A 17,300-nucleotide genomic window follows, 5' to 3' on the forward strand; every position below is an offset into this window, starting at 1 on the left:
ATAATTTCAATATGAGACAAATAATATCTTATATTATGTATTATAGATAGTTATAAAATTTATGGTAATGATAATAATATAAAAATAAATTTTCTTAAAAAGATTGTTGTAAATATCATTAAATCATAGAAATTAAAAATAGAGTTTGATATTATGCATATCCTAGGTTCATGTACATTAAATTTGTACATGAAAAAGTTCCTTCTCTTGATCTCAGTATTTTCTAAGAGTCATCTAGTATAAGTATAAGTTAGTCAAGATCTTTAGATTCAATAATAAATAAAGTTTATTTAATTATAAGTAGAGTTTATTTCATTATGGTCTAAATGTATAAATTATAACTAATTTTTATTTATGAAATAACTATAATTTACTAATAAAATAATAATAGAATAATTTAAATCAATTACAACCCAAGGACATAGAAGGTTTGTTCGTTCAATGAAATAAGAGTGTTAGAATAATATTTTACTAAACAAACAGAACTTGTATAAATTTATCTTTAATTCAAACCTATTTTATCCTGATTCAATTATTAAATTTTACCTATTTCATAAATAGAAACTAATTAAGAAATAATATTTCTATTAAAATATCAATAGTGCATTCTTAATTATACTTCAATGTTAATTTTGAGTATGCTTGTTAGTTGCAAGAAGGATTAATATTCAGCTGCTATGTTAACGAGAGTTTTTTAAATTCATATCATTTAAAACTGGGTGATATAACATATATATATATATATATACTGATAAATTCCTGAGCTAAATACTGTATGTCAATTATAGGTTATGAAAACTTTAATATTATGATTATAACTTTATGTATTTAAAATGTGTTCAACATATCTTTATTAAGATAAAGATTAAATCAGTATCGAGCAATTGATTAATATATGGAAAGTTTTGGATCTTTTATCAAAAAAAAAAAAAAAAGAAGGAAGAGGTCGGCATCAAATGAAATCGGAGAGAGAGAGTTCAAAATCAGAATGGTTGGAAGCTTGAGAACTCCCATCAATTGATGATCGGTTAGTTGGGAGATGGACTTAAAATGCTTCGTACGATGTCATCTGGACAACTTAATTTGTCCCACAGTGCCGGCCCCATGCACTCTAAGTTTTTTTTTTTTTTTTGGTATGCACGTCTCTACTTTATAAGAAATAAAATTCATACATTAAATGATACATATAAATGAATCTTAATATAAAAATATACAAAAAAACATACAACCTCTTATTAAAAAAAAAAAATTTAAAATAAAAACTAGTTTGTATTTTCTTTTATAATTAACTATTTCATATTATGACCCACATGATTACCTCCACAAGTTGAAGGTTTGACTTTTCTTCAATAATTTTGTGTTCTTTGTATTTGGCTTGAAGTAAAAAGAACAAATTATTTCATACTATGAACTAGATATACATTTGTCATACAGAAAATAAATATGAAAAACGCTGCTAAATCTAACACCAAAGTTTGATGGTAAGTAGTAAAATGTCTAATATTAAAATTTATTTTAACATTTCTTGTAAAATATAGAAAATTTACCTCAACTAAATTAATACAAATTTTTCCTGTAAACATCGTCCTGTATTTCTTAAAAAAATTTCTTTTCTTTTCTTGGTTAAAGAAAAAGGAAAAAGTTTAGACTCAATATATTCAGAAAATCAGAAGGAGATAAGCACTGAAGAAAGTAAAGCATGTGGGCCACGCAACACCTCCACCTCCTTCTCATCCCCAGACCACTTCCGAGTCATCTACCTCTAATACTGTCGGCCAGGGGAAGCCAGCCACCACGCCACCGCTCTGCACCACTTAAAACCGGCACCGGTTCTTCCAATCCCAATACCAGAATCCCAGAAGAGAAACAGTTACAGCAGACAAATAAAGAAGAAGAAAGAAGAAAGGAGATAAAAGGTTCAGATGTCCTCTGGGCTTTGCAGAAAGCTGCAGCGAAGAAGAATAGGAGTGGTGGCAAGAAAGGGAAGAAGATTCGGATGGGAAAATCAAAATCTCCCGAGGCGGAGGGGGAGGAGGATTGTTTGGATTACAGTAAGGTGAGACCTATACGTATAAAGAGTGAGTGGAGTATCAAATTGGATGAATTGGAGAAGCGTGCGAAGGAGCTCCATGATACTTGATATATTTGTGTTTTACTTTCAATTTTATATCTATTCCCAGAACGGTCATGTACTTTCCATGCATCATCATCTAAGACCCAATTAATTCCCCTATCTCTTTAATTTGAGATTTTAAGTTACCATTCATTAAAATTTGTTTCCCTCATAAAACATTCCTTGGGCCTTTTTGTTTTCAAATTCCTTTTGGCCTAAGAACAAAAGTAAAAATTTCAACCAATTGATTCCACTTATCTGCGGCATTGTCTGGAATACGTGACAACAAACGATGATTGATTTTCCCACTTCTAAAATGTTCTAGTTCACAAAATTAGTTTTCGAAATTACACACAACTTCCTGAAGAACAAGTGACAACATATTCAAGGAGATGCAATTACTTTGATAGCCTGCCGAGCATACTTTGGATAATATCAACAATATGAAATGGTTCAGGCTTGCCCTTTTCATTAATTATTAAGCTTGAACTTCGCTACTTCTAACTATCAGTACCCATATGTACATAGGTATAACGGAACTGTACGTTGAGCATGACAGAAACATAAACCTCACCTTACTCTTCAGTGCATAACCAATCTCATATTTCTAAAAATAACAAACTGGTGCAAGTGCGACTTGCACATAGCTTGGTGTGCAAATAAACAATGCCAATAAATATAAGGAAAAGAGAGTCTAGTCAACTGTCTACAATCTCCTAACACATTTAAGACACATGATAATTCACTTTCCCAAATCAACCACCCTTCCTTGTCCGGTATATCATCTTAACCCCCCCTTCTTGTATTCTTCCCCTTAATTCTATGGCAGGCGAGGATTGGATGAAGGAAAGGTGAAGGGGAGAGGAATGATTAGGTGAGATTATAAGGCAAAATTATTTTGCTCTAGTAACAAATCATCCAACTAGAGAGTATCCTGTTTCCTTTCATACACTACAACATGTCTCAGCAACTTTATGCTAGTAAGGCCGATACCTTCTACTACGGCTACCCTCATCACTGGTACTTCCACCTCGTCCTGGTCCTCCACTAGGACCGTTGCTCCTATCAGCCCTCCGAGGCCGAGATGGTGGTTGCATCTGTACTCCAGGTTGCTGACTGCACAGTGCCCAAGAAGTCGAACCAATTATAAGGAGCTTTCATGCTCACAAAATCAAAGAGAAATCATTAAGGAAACGGCAACTCACAGTACATAACCGATTCGACCATCAGGTAGAAACATTGGCACCATTTGCATCCCTGCTGGCATTGGCCCCCTACCATAAATTACTGGCTGTATCCATATGTAAGTTTATAAGATTAATTTGACAGATGTTGTAACTATGTTAAAAGATTAAATAGGCATATGTATACGCACAAATACCTGATAACCAGAAGTAACACCCAGTCCGGCACCGACAGAACCATAAGAAGCTCCTGCAAAACCACCATACCCAGCATGAGGAAGATGGGCAGGATGAAGTGCAGCGCCATAAGGATAAGCACCATCAGATTTCTTTTCAGGCTGTGGTTTAGCAAGGACAACCTCCAATACCTGGCCTGCAGTACAAGTTCATCAAACATATTATTTATGGACTTCCATAAACAGTGGGAAAAATGAAATCTCAATATTGAGCACAGGCGACAACCTAACAAATCCCCTTATAACCCAATTACAAAACCAAATGATAATTGGAGTCATCCGTTACTGCCATTTGTCATTTTCACAATGTTTTCCCATATCCTTTAATATTAAAAATATAATCTCCAAGCAACTAAGAACATGATTACAACAGACCACTAGAATCTATGTTTTTGCAGGTAATCATACACCTGAAAAGGAACAAGCTTATTGTTTACAGTCCAAAACTGGAAAAATCTGTTTAACTAGTAGTGAAAAAGATTTGTCTGAAAGTTACCGTTGACTTCATATTTCTCTGTTTCTTTAATAGCCTTCAATGCACTTGACCTGTCTGCATAATGAATGAAGCCAAAATCCCTCTTCCCAGCTTTGCCAGGTGGCATAACCACTTTTGTTACATCCCCATGCCGCTGAAACAGTTCTTTCAGTTGCTCAGTAGTAGTGTTCTCAGGTATGTTCTTGACATAAAGAGCCTTCACCTGCAAATCTCAATATTTTGAGGACCAGCATCAGTAGACTGCAGACTGTAAAGCAATAGGTGGTCTCCCCAGCTTCCAACAGATAATGACAACAGAAAATTTTTTCTTGGTTATATGCAATTCAAAGGCTGTTTTTAAGAGTTGAAGCAGCAACATCTTTCAAAAAACTGGATCTCAAGATCATATTGGTCTATAACCCAGTAAATATAAACCAAGCATGTCTTAGGCATCTTGTATGTCCACAGATTTGCAAGTGACCCGTCCACTTATTTCATCTCCTACAAACTAGTTATCACAATAACAGACTGCAGTTATCAGAATCTCCAGCAGGTATTATAGTAGTCGTATGTTTAGATTTTTTTAACCCTGGACCTTATCTGCATGCAAGGCTCTTTCATTTAAATAAAGGGGAAAAAAATGCATCTTATTTGCTTCTTTTTAACCTTCCAAGTAAGGTACTTAATGGGATAATCAAAAAGCCCTCTTGACGAAAGTAATCAAACAGCTCCAACAGTTCATTTCTATGATTATAGTTGTACAAAGGTGTGAAGAGAAGAAAAGAAAGCAAGAGTGATTCTCTCTCTTTTTTTTCCGTTCACCTTATTATCATTCAGAATATTTTTAGGTCCAAATAATCATATAATATTCAGGAACATGGTTGGTAATTTTTTCTACCCATGCTTGGTTAAGTGAGCTATCAATATTACTGGATAACAAATTTCCCAACTAAGATATGTTTTTGCCCATCAAATTGGGAATCTTAGATATCTATCCTTGGAATTTGAGGGATGAGTCTTTCGGTTGCCGTGGATGTAATGGAATGGAAGCGAATACAGAAAATACTCCAAACTTCTTAAACATCTATTATGGATAATATACAGTAATTTATTTGGACACCTAATCTGGATGTAATGATAGTGAATATAATTCTAGAGAACTCCATCAATCTTTCTGTAAGGAGCATATATTTTTGGATAGAAAGCTGTGCCATCCTCTGAGTTATTTATGCAATTAACTTAAAAGGCAATATATTTGTTCATAGAAAAATATTATGGAATTACTGTGGTGTTGTCTTCAACCAAATTTTCATTTCAGCGGACCACTACAATTTAAAATAAAACTATAGCATCAAATTATTTATTTATATTTCCTGAATAAGTTTTGGTATTGTTATTCAAATTATTAAAATTAACAGGCAGTACGAACTGATTTTTACTATCATAAATAAAATTAAAGATAGTCAGTCTAAAAGTATGATGTAAAATTTACTTCTGCTTCCAGTAATTATTTCGACAAACCAAACACAATAAGAGTCCATTTGCCGCAGATAGCTTGTGCTGTGAGCTAGTGAAAGTGTTTTAAAAATAGCTCTCAGTAAAAGCAACATTAAAGTAAAACAAGTAGTATAATGTTTGGTAAAACTTGTTGTAAAAAAATGTTTCAATATAAAATACAGTTTGTATTAGTTAATCATGTTATAAAATTAATAATAAATGTTAAAATAATAAAAAATTACATAATAATACAAATTAATAATTTTAGTTATTCAAATAATACTTTTTCTAATAACTATTCTATTAGTTTAAATTATTTTAAAGTATTATATTAATTCATTTTTTTATTTATTTTATTCAATTAATAATTTAATTTTAAAATAAATATTATTTAAATAATTTATAATAAATACCAAATTATGAACAATGAGTCAAAATAATATAATTTTAAAAACTCTAATGTATTAATTAATTACATACGAAACTAATAAATAAATAAAAATATTATTTACCTCCTAGAGCACAAGCTATTTCTCAAAAGCAACTATTTTCAGCTTCTGGTTCCATTTTTATCAAAAGTAAAAAGAATAGCTTCTATTGCCTAAAAGCACTTATACTTTTTAGTATTTGGTCAAACTTCTATTTTTAACCACAAAAAGAGAAGCAGATATTGGAGCCAAGAGGCCCTAACTAAATATTCCTTGTAATATCAGCTTATTAACCAAAGGCAAGAGGACCTATGATGCTCAGACTCTTTAAATTTAGTGCCATACCCATACTCGACACTTGAACCTAAGTCCGAAGAGCATAGAATTTACTCATATACCTGAATCAAAGAGGCCCTAAAAGGAAAACAAAGTTGATCATCCCCCTCAAAATGTTTTTGTACCTACTAACAGAAACATACAGAATGTCTTACCATGTAACAAGACATGTCACTGACTTCTATCCTATCAGTTTCTCATACTTTCACTTCACGTAAACAGTAATTAAACCCATGTTTTTGCCTTGCATTCGAGGTTTTCTAATCAAATGAGTGTGTAGAGCTTCTGCTTCTATCTTTGCTATCCAAAAGTAGGAACCTTGCCAAACACTCAAAAACAGAAGTGCTTTTGAATAAAAATAAAATTTATTTTTGGTTTCTAATAGAAGTAAAATAAAAAACTGAAAATAAATACATCTGATACATGGCTCGTTACATTAGAGGTGAATAATATCTTTAATATGCATAAATTTATGTTTCACTAATTTATTAATTTGATATTTAAAATAGAAATATATTATTAAAAATTGTTATCAACTATTTAAATCATTTTTATTTTAAAAATTACATAGAATAATTTAAAATTACTATTTATGTTAAAAAAACATTTTCATATGTTTTAATTATTAGAACAATTTTTAAGAAAATTATTTAATATTACTTAAATAAATAATTTTTTAATTATTATGCAACTTTTTTATCATTTTAAGATTTATTATTACTTTTATAATGTAATTAATTAAATATAGTATCAAATTTTATATTAAAAACACTTTTTGAAGCAAGTTTTACCATGTAGAACTTGCTTTTATCTTACAGCTACTTTTACTTTGTCATTTTTACAGAATTTAATAGCTCACGGTACAAATACCAACTGAGCCAAATAAATCCCAAACTAGAATGGAAAATACCTTTGCAAAAATCACAAATCCAAAAGCAATGTTGTGACAAGAACAAAAGATCAAATAACAAAGAACTAACAGAATCTGGTCAAAATCTGAGCCACTTGTAATGATGCTATAGACAGTTACTTCAATCGTCTATGAATTTACCTGCGCAGCAGCAGAATGGTCAGGTGCACTCTTTGGATCTGCCCATGTTACTGTTGGTGTATTGCCATCTAGCTTAAAATTAGTAGTCATTTTCTGCCTTGAATAATCAGCACAGGCATTGTTGTAGTACAAAACAAAAGCAAAACCTCGATTACGGTTTGGATTTTGTGGATCCTACACAAGGAAGAAACCGGTAGTGTCAGCAACATACACAGTCACAATCTTCTTAAACACATTTTAAGTATAAGCATTACTTAATTCAACAGTCTACCCTTATCAGCTCAATATTTTCAACTCCAGGGCCGACACCCTCAATGACTTTCCTGAACTCCTCCTCAGTCCAGCTCTTCGGAACATTACCAATAAATAATCTGTTTTTAGTTTCTGCAAGCGAACACCTCAAAGTTTTTCCCTGCAAAAACAATATATATGTCAAGATTAGTTTATTTTTTTGCCCAGGGAGGAGGGGAAGGGGAGGGGGAGGGTGGCGGGGGAAGGGGGTGAGAGCGCCCACCATCAAAACATCTACTCATCCAAACCATTAAAAATAGCTTACAAGAAGCATACATGATTACCTTGAGTTCTTTACTATGCAACTCTTCGATAGCCTTTTGTGCAATCTCTTTTGATTTGAATGCCACAAAAGCATAACCCTTGTTTCCACCAGATTCCTTATCTTTCATTAGCCTGATCTGCAATATGATTTATATTTAAATTAAATTAAAAAATCCTAGGAAAAAAATCGTCTCAAATAGATTATCACAAATCTTACCTCAAATATTTCACCAATTGTTTCACAGAGATCCCTCAAATCCTCTTCCACCGTATCCTTAGGAAGCCCACCCAAAAAAACTTCAGAACCATGAGGAGGAAGTGAAAGAAGATGGGCGACCTTTTCTTTTTCATCTTCGCTTAGAGTGAATTTGTCTTCATCTTCAACCTGTTCATTATCAACATGGCTTATGTTGTCTTCAGGTGACTGATCCTTTCCACTGGTCCCTCCTCTTGCTCCCTCATATTCCTCCTCATCATGTTCTCCATCATTTGGATCGCCAGAATCATCTTCCCCATCCTCATCTAGTTGTTCTTCAACATCATCATCTATCTCTTCCATATAATTGTCGTCAAGATCAACTCGCTCCTCAACTTCAGTACCCTCTGCCATGAATGTTTCTGGTCACCCAATAACCGCACCTATTTTATGAGGAAGCTTGGATAATCACTATGGAAAATGCAAGGAACCTACATTAATGTGTATGATTTATGGAACTGGATATGAGTGGATATCTAAGAGAAATTTAGGAGCAGGACTTGCAAGCAAGGAGAACCCTCCTGGAATTTTTTTCTGGATAGGTAGAAGGCGAAGTTGGAAAGCCAACTTGAATTTCGGGGATGAAACAATGAGCACATTATTTATTGATGTTAAGCAATGGAGAAAAAGTGAAAAAAGGAAAACTAGAAAACTGCATAAAATTTTCATTGTGTTGCTTCAACTAAGTTTTCATTTTGGCAAAGTTTAGTTTTTCTTGAGAGACTAAACAGCAAAGAAAGCAACCAGTTGAATTTCTCTTCCTCAGTTGTCTCAGGCACCAAACAGACAGTACCAACATTCAAAATCCTGTAAAAATGCGGTACCAAACAATCCCTTGATGAAATGAGTATGAAAACAAAGAGATAATTCACATTAAAATCAGACAAATAACCATCCCCGACCTATCTAAAGCTAAAATAGTTTTTTGATTTTATATTATGCCAATACAAACAAGATAAGTAACCCAGATACTCGATTAGACATGCAAACAAATTATAAGCGTAAACAAAGCACCAAAAACATGCAGGCCCAGATTACTCAGTCCTTCGAGAAAGGAAAGGTAAAATCAATGCAGAGAGGAGGGGGACAAAATATTTGCAGGTATAAGCTTGACAAAGAAACAATCTACCAAACTGGGTAGAATATTTTGGGGCACAAAGTTAAAGATTGATATGAAACAGCCAATTCAAAATGAAATTCTGGAGGCACGAAAGATGGTTTTTAATTTTCATTTAAATGTTCTTTAAAGAAAAAACGCTTCTTTGTGACTGTTTTTCTATCCTCTATTGTGTTCTTGTGTGGGGTGTTATCCAACAAAATCACAAGGGTTTCTTTGGAAAAGACTTTATAACCATTATTTATCCAACATGAATGTGCCTACACCCACTAATTTTTTTGAAATAAAAAGTTAAGTATATATTCACAAGGCACCAAAAAAAAGGGTACCACCCATGTACAATTGTTTACATTCTAGTTAGGGTATCAAAGACAAACCCAAAATCCTCATCTCTAACAATGTCACGCCCATGAACATAGACTAAAAAGGTGGAACCACCTATCTCTTAATTTATACATTGGGTTTTCTTTCCCATCAAAGGCCTAAGATTTCTTTCTTTCCAAATAACCCATAACACACTAATAAGCTGTCTGAATTTTATTTCGTCATGTAAACATTGAATAGACATGGCTTAGGCTGTACCTTAAGTTTGCTTTAACTCTGTTCACCATTGGAGAATGCCTTTGCCTAATATGCAAATAGATTTTTTACATTATCGGTTAACACATCAATTATTGATTTATTAGTTCAACTGTTGATTTTAAAAATATATATAGAGAACAATAAAATTTTAAAAGCTAAAAAAATTATTAGTTAAATTATTTAAGATGTTATTGATAATTTTTAATGTTAAAATACATAAATATAAATATTCTTTATTGAAATAAAAAAGTGTGAAGAAATAAATATAAATATTACGTTAAACAATAAAACTTTATTACTACAAACTAAATAAAATTTGAAGGGGATAAAAAAGTCAAAGTGATCATTCTCCTTATAATGAACTGGCTCGTTTGAATCGAATTGGCTAGTTTCCACTACTTTTATCAATTTTTACTAGTTCTCATAATTTTATACTTATTTAACACTAAACTGGATCAACTATGTGTCCAATTTACAGTTAGACCAGCTGCTTTGTTCCTGTTTTAATAAAAAAGTTAATATGTACATATTTTGTTAAAATTAAAAAAGAAACAATTTAGTTCTTAAACTATGGGTATAAAATTATTATAAAACGTTTTCCATAGGAGCAGCAGAAGTTGTTTATGTCTTAATTGACTGAGACAAAAAAAGACTTAACGTATAAATTTTTTACTGTGAATTAAGACTAAGACTAAAAATTGAAAATATAATAATAAATAATTGTTACCATAGGCATCTTCTTCCCTAATAGGTATTATTATAATTTTTATAGTTCTGGTACACAAATTTCTTATAACCTAAATTAAACAGATCAATTGTTCTAATCAAATATATTAAACTTAATTCTCAGTTGTTATAACTTCTAAACTTTACAGAAACAAAGTGTTGTCAGTACATAAAAAGTTTGTGGTTTCTTGCAAAATACTGTCAGTACATACAAAGTTTGTGGTTTCTTGCAAAATATTTTATAATTGTATAACAAAAATAACAAATTGAAACAATCTAAAAAATTTTTTCAAAACAATCTAAAAAATTAAAGAAAAAATTTTAACATAAAAATTTCTAAGGATCTAATCATAAAATGATTAGCAAATAAGAGACTGAAATAGTAATTTTTCAGTCAAAGATACAACCACCAGACAATATTTTCCAAGAAAAATTTATCTGAATTAACATTTTATAATTTTAATTAAAACAGAATGTTTGTGAATAATTTCAATTATCATCTTATAATTACTATTTAAATTTTTAATGCATATTTCAAGTAGGACTCCTTTCAGGACGTTATGTTAAAATAAAAGTTTAATGTTAAGGTACAACAGAAAGATCTGTGAATTTTCTGAAAATAATTTTTCTATTGTTGTAGAGAAAGATTAATATCAGACACATCAGGGTTAATTTGTCTATTTAGGGATTTGAGGATAAGAACCTAAACATCACAATTAATAAGTCTAATCATCATGATTTAATTATATCACATAACCAGAGAAGAACTCCAGAAGTATTTTATTGAGAAACTTTTAAATAGTATAATATTTTTATATTTAATTGACTTCTAATTCCTATTCTATTCAGGTAATTTAAACTTAAGTCATCTTGCATGACTTCAAAGTGGCGAATAATGCAAAATATTAATCTAAGAGCTTCCCCATTTTTTTTTAAAATAAATCTAAGAGCTTCCCCATGAAAACCTAGCAAACTTTATGCTCACTCATCTTCTACAGCACCAAAAATAATGCAAACACACAATTGTTGAGTGTCAAGAAAAGGATAAAATAAATATATCGACCATTTGGTACAAAAAAAATCAAGTTTCTTCATGCATGGAACTTCCATAGAGTTGTCTTTTGGGGAAATCTTGACCAATAGGAACACATGGTGGTTTTTCTAGCTCCTCCACTATAGGTCCTGCAGATGTGCACCTTACTATAGACAAATAAGGGGTATTCTTATTTGTTCAATAGGAGCTAAATCATCAACCTAGGATACACTCCTTCCTTGCATCTTCTCTTCTTGTTTCATTTCAGAAAGAAAGTTGCTCTTCTTTGGAAATTGGTAACCCATGTACATGTACAGCTAAAGCAAACAACTTTCTTACCTTAGGAAGGAATCTTGGAAATTAACTTAAATATATTCTTCAGCTCACCTTTTGATCCAAGGATATCTTTAGGAACGGATTCCATAACCAGAAGTTCAATGTTCCTTGGAATTGGAAACTTAAAATATTCTTCCAGGTCAATGGAAGCTTAGTATGCTTGAACCATAGTTAAAGGAGTTTGTCTAACTAATTCTATTTTAATTTCAACCCTTAAATTTGCCTTGAATCAAGATCTTGATATCATCTTCTACCGAGTCCAAATTTTTTCTTCCTCAAACGTCCATGTGAAGGATTCTTTTAGCCTTAATACCAACTAATGTAAGACCACTTAGGGTTTTATCTACTTAGGAATATGGGAATAAGAACCTCACAACTAAAATTTTTTATGCATGACATTAAGAAGTTTTAACATTGCATTTAAGGGTTGATTATATCACACAACCAAAATTGAGAAAATCCAAAAGTATATTATTGAATAACAGAAGTCTGTCTCAAAAGTGAAATTACAAAGATATTTATAATGCTTTCAAAGTAGACTTTGCTAGATGAAGCTGAAATAAGAAATACTAACATTAATTAAATTAGAAAATAATTTATTTTTGAGATAAAAAAGAAAGAGTATTATTATGCACAAACGTACCAAGGGGGTACCACTCGTATACAAAATTAGAAAATAATACTACAAACACAAGAAAGAAATAAAATACTAAAAAGAATAAAATCTTTAAGTTACTAGCTAAAATAGCAGGCTCCTAAACTATATTTATTAGAATAATAATCTATGATCTATTTTGACAATTAAACTTAAGCCATTTTACATCACCTTCTTAACTATTAAGGATTTGATATCTAAAAAGCTGTACATTATACCTAAAGTTTCTTAGATAGTACACCTAAGACGTCGTAAAAGATCATCTTTAAGAATTTGATTATATCAGAACCAGAAATTTGAGAAACTCTGAAAGTATTTTACTAAAGAAGTAAAGCCTCTTCCAAAAGTGAATTCATAAAGATATTTACAGCAACTTCTAAGTAAACTTTCCTCAACCGAATTAGACTATTAACACTAATAGGATAAGAAAATAATATTAAAAATACAAATAAGAAAACTAAATATTAAAAAAGAATAAAATCCTAAGTTGCAAAAACTATAATAGTAGACTCCCAAAATATTACAATATCTCTATATTTAAAATAATTACAGTTTCTTATTTATTTAGGCAATCTAAACCTAAATGATTCTGCATCAACTGAAGTCTTATAATTAAAACTCATGACATGAACAGCAACAAATAACCTATATATCCTCATTCTCGATTCTCTAAATAGCATTAAATTAGGCATCCAGAGCAGTGCAACAAAAATAAAACCATGTATACTTATCTGTTTGGTAGAAAATTAACTTTTAGATTCAACCTCTTGTTCGGTCACCAAACAGTAAGGATAGCAGTCTCCGGAACATTCTTATCTCATCCAAACAAACATTGACAGATATAGTTTCTTCAGGACATCTGTCAAATGGTGAGAGAGTGCACTTTCTGAATCATGACCCTCTGTGCATTAATCTCAAGAACAGTATAGTGAAGGCACTATCAATATCCCATAAGAGCCTATAAAGGTTCAATGAGGCAATTACAAGAAGCAAGTAATTAGCGAGTCAATGGGCCTAACTTCAAATGGTCCTTCCCTAGACGCTAATAAAGCTAAAACATACCCTTCATAACAGATTTAATCATATGGATTAACCAGGTCACTCAAGCAGCTCGAATCCTTCATAAGAAAGGGTTCTACTTCAAAACTTCACTAACATTTAAAATTAAATGGTAGACAAGATCCTCACAAAATTTTGCATCAATAGGTGGAACAAAGTAAATTTACAAACATAAAGGATACTGAATTTTGGAGAAATTTTTAAAAGCAGGTAACATGGACATTGTTGAACATATACAACAAATTATCAAACACCTTCTGACCTTTACTCATAACTCAGCAAGTACAACCTAATAATTCTAAGAGAAGGTAGTCCAAACAGATACGTTAACCTTATACTAGTATAACATGACAGAAGCAAGCAAACATTCATATTGATCAATCATGGGTGCCAAAATCCTTGTTCCATTCATCATTTAGAATGTCCACAACCTAACAAATTGATGGGAAGAAGAAAAGAGAGAGATTTATACCAAACTTGAACCGTTCTTGTGGTTGCTTCGAGATGGCAGAATCCGTACAAAGGCACTCCCTAACCTCGCTTTCTCCTTATTACCCTCAATTGCCCTTTCCTTTCTGGCTATTTCTCAAACCACAGCAGCTATTCTGCTTCTCTCTCAATTGCTCTTTCCTCAACGAGTTTAGTTCCTTCCCATCTCCATTTTTCCAACCTCAGAATCTCAAGCCTCAAATCTCCCCGGTCTCACTCCCAAAAGCCTCGAATCTCCAGATTTCAACTTTGAAAACCCTACCCGCTCCTTTCTCTCCCTCTGCTCTGTCCTCTTCCCACGCCTTGCGTACTCTCTAATTATATGTCCTCTTCATTCAACGACCATTATTAGAAGATCATCCTCATCAATCGACGGCCATGAAGTTGCAATCCCTCTCTCCCTTTCTGTACTTCTTACAAACTCCAAACCAGCCTCTCTGTTTCTGGACTGATCAACAAACCTAGAAAAGCATATTAAGCTCGTCCAAACGGCGTCGTTTAAGATCTCTTAATGGGCTGAGTTTTTTACACGGGTTGGGTCATTTATTGGGCTTAAACATTTTAAGTTGGTTAAAGCATACAATATATATTTTCAGTCTACATCGAAACTGTTATATATGGTGGCATTAGATATTCCTCTCTTAAGCTCTTCCAGACGGCACCGTTTAATATCTCTCAATAAGCTGAGTTTTCTCCTTGGGCTTAGTATTCTCAAGTTGGATCTTCACTGAGATATTTTTTTCCCATAATTTGAGCTACATGGAGAAGCATTAATATGTATCAATGAAACATTTGTTTTAATTGTTGAACAATTTATTATCAGAAATTAGTTATAATATATTTTTTAAATTATCAATATGTACCATGAAGAATATGAATTGGTTATTTGGGCTTTTTTGACTTTGTTGCTAGATTTTTTAGTTGATTGGTTGTTAAGTGGCATGTCTTTGTTAATTGACATGCAATGTATACCGCTAGTTGTCACATGTTAATGCAATATTTAATTTTTGCTTTTGGATGTATTTACATTAATCATAAAATGCACAACTTTTTAATTTATATTCAATATTTTAGTTTTGATACTTGGTGAAAGCCAAAAGATAATGGTAGGATATAGATTATTTTTGTTATTTTTTTCATATAGCAATTTTGTTATTATAAGATGATGGAACTATTCTATTTCATATTAAGAGGAATACTCAATAATATGAAATCTCAAAATCGACCTCCATGAATTTTTCCATTTCAACCTCTTTGTTGGTTAGTCATCTAGCCATGGTCATGTCTGATGTTCGAGTTCCCACTTTTACTATTGCTATTTTAGAGTCTTGGAACTTGCTTACGTATTAGGTTTTGAAGTTAATGGCTTGAGTACATTTATAGTTAACTATTTTGTATTTTGGTTCTAAAATTTTATTCAAAACCCAAATTTTATTTCATAAATTTTTCAATTAGTTCTTATGCTAGTTAATTGTGATAGTAAAACAAAAATATAAGCTAACATTAAAATTTATAAGGTGAAATTTTTTTGAACTTATTGAGAAAAAGATGATGAAAGATTAATCTATAATCATTATATAAGATAATTTCTTTCTAAGTAGAACACTAAATAATCAAACTTTAGATAATATGGCGTATATGTAATAACTTCAGTTAATTTTAGTATAATAAACTAAAAAAATAACTACTTCATAATGCTATGAATTATGAATTCAGTAGGAGATAGAGACACCAGCAAACAAGAGAGTCTAGAAGGAAAGAACGTAATGAACTAAAGTTCAGAAGTGGGATGAAGGAGATTTAGGATTCAGTGAATTTGGGATTTAGGGTAAATATGGTAGACTTGGTCTAGGTTTTTTTTTTTTTTTTTTATAACCTAAACAGGCTGACTTATTTGAAAGAAGTTAAATCTTGTCACACCACCTGACATGGATGAGAACTAAGGCTATGTTTCGGTTCTTTAGGCAATGAAGCAAGGCTCCATACTTAAACAATGGCATTTACTCAATTTCTTCCAAAGTATCCTTATAAAACCTAGAAGACATGGGGTCTTTGCTTCGGTAATATGTGATATCAAAATGTATGCCATTTTCGTTTTTGCCCAAATAGACAATAGATACACATAACATGTAAAAATATCATTGTAGAGGTAAGGTTGCAGAGAGCTTTTGTATATTTTGAATGAAGCTCTTAGCCATTAGCAAAGACACACTAAGTCCTAATAAGTGAAAGAACTCGTTTTTTATTCTTGGGTCCCTATTGCAAGCTATGATAAATAAATCTCGAACACTGTCAAGACAACTCTTAGATGCTTATAGACGATTATGATTTCTAATTATTGTATAACTTGTAAAGGCCTGTAATTTAAAAGAAAATAAAGTCATGAATTAAATGCGGAAGTAAATTAATAGAATTTAGGGTTTACATTCCTTACACAATAATTTAGAATACCTAATAAGGCTACAGAAATATCTCTTATAAAAAAAAATTACGAAAATTAAAGAAATAAATAAAAAACCAATAACTGAGTATTTTAGACGACCTTCACTAGCTTTTGAAGGGAGTTTGGGTGGTGAACTATTCACAATTCTCTTGTTGATCGAAATCTGGGTCTTAGTCCTCTTGATCTGAAATAGTTAATGAAACGGTGAGCTATACAAGCCCAGTAAGAATATCACACTACTCACTGATACAGAAACTAAAGGTCGATAAAAATCATAAAAACAACCAATGAAGCTCTTGATTTAAGTAAATTCATTTATTATAAAGAAAACCATTTATTGCATATATTTACCATTGCGAGATTTCTAAAATTGACATATAAAGACAATAACTCAAATAATATTGCAACTTCATATTCAAGTGAGCAAAAATCATAACTTTTCCTTTTTATTTGCCTACTGGTATCCTTGGGGGCCCATAGGGATGTCCCACTACGCATGAACCCATATCCAACATTATCAACAAACTGGCCGTCCCCATACCTCGTCCGGTATGAGTACCAAAAATACCATCCTTCAATACTCCGTCTGGTATGAGGATGAATCGAGCTGTCCCCATACCCCGTCTGGTATGAACACCAAAAATACCATTCTTCGATACCTCATCCGATATAAGGCAACGTTCATGGTAAGGTTCCCTATGTACCCGGTTCGTCCACCATCTAACAGGA

The 17,300-nt window shown here is 31.9% G+C and overlaps 1 protein-coding gene across 7 annotated transcripts; it reads right to left on the reverse strand.

The window, feature by feature from the left end:
- Positions 1 to 2,694: 2,694 nt before the first annotated feature.
- LIF2 (RNA-binding (RRM/RBD/RNP motifs) family protein) lies at positions 2,695 to 14,581 on the reverse strand. Of its 7 annotated transcripts, none has more exons than XM_088220317.1 (10): positions 14,112 to 14,581; positions 13,332 to 13,439; positions 8,093 to 8,493; positions 7,896 to 8,012; positions 7,592 to 7,732; positions 7,321 to 7,494; positions 4,030 to 4,231; positions 3,495 to 3,670; positions 3,319 to 3,404; positions 2,695 to 3,229 (listed from the first exon to the last, which is right to left on the reverse strand). In XM_088220317.1, the coding sequence occupies exons 3-10, from the start codon at positions 8,483 to 8,485 to the stop codon at positions 3,091 to 3,093; spliced, it is 1,428 nt and encodes a 475-aa protein (XP_088076443.1). In that variant the 5' UTR covers positions 8,486 to 8,493; positions 13,332 to 13,439; positions 14,112 to 14,581; the 3' UTR covers positions 2,695 to 3,090. The 7 variants fall into 7 exon arrangements, with proteins under 7 accessions (XP_088076443.1, XP_088076442.1, XP_088076439.1 ...); XM_088220316.1 differs by having other exon boundaries at positions 8,093 to 8,514; XM_088220313.1 differs by having other exon boundaries at positions 8,093 to 8,938.
- Positions 14,582 to 17,300: the final 2,719 nt, after the last annotated feature.

The sequence above is a fragment of the Carica papaya genome, chromosome 5 (assembly GCF_054855325.1).
Source record: "Carica papaya isolate Zhongbai chromosome 5, ASM5485532v1, whole genome shotgun sequence".
In the NCBI taxonomy this organism is placed as follows: Eukaryota; Viridiplantae; Streptophyta; class Magnoliopsida; order Brassicales; family Caricaceae; genus Carica; species Carica papaya.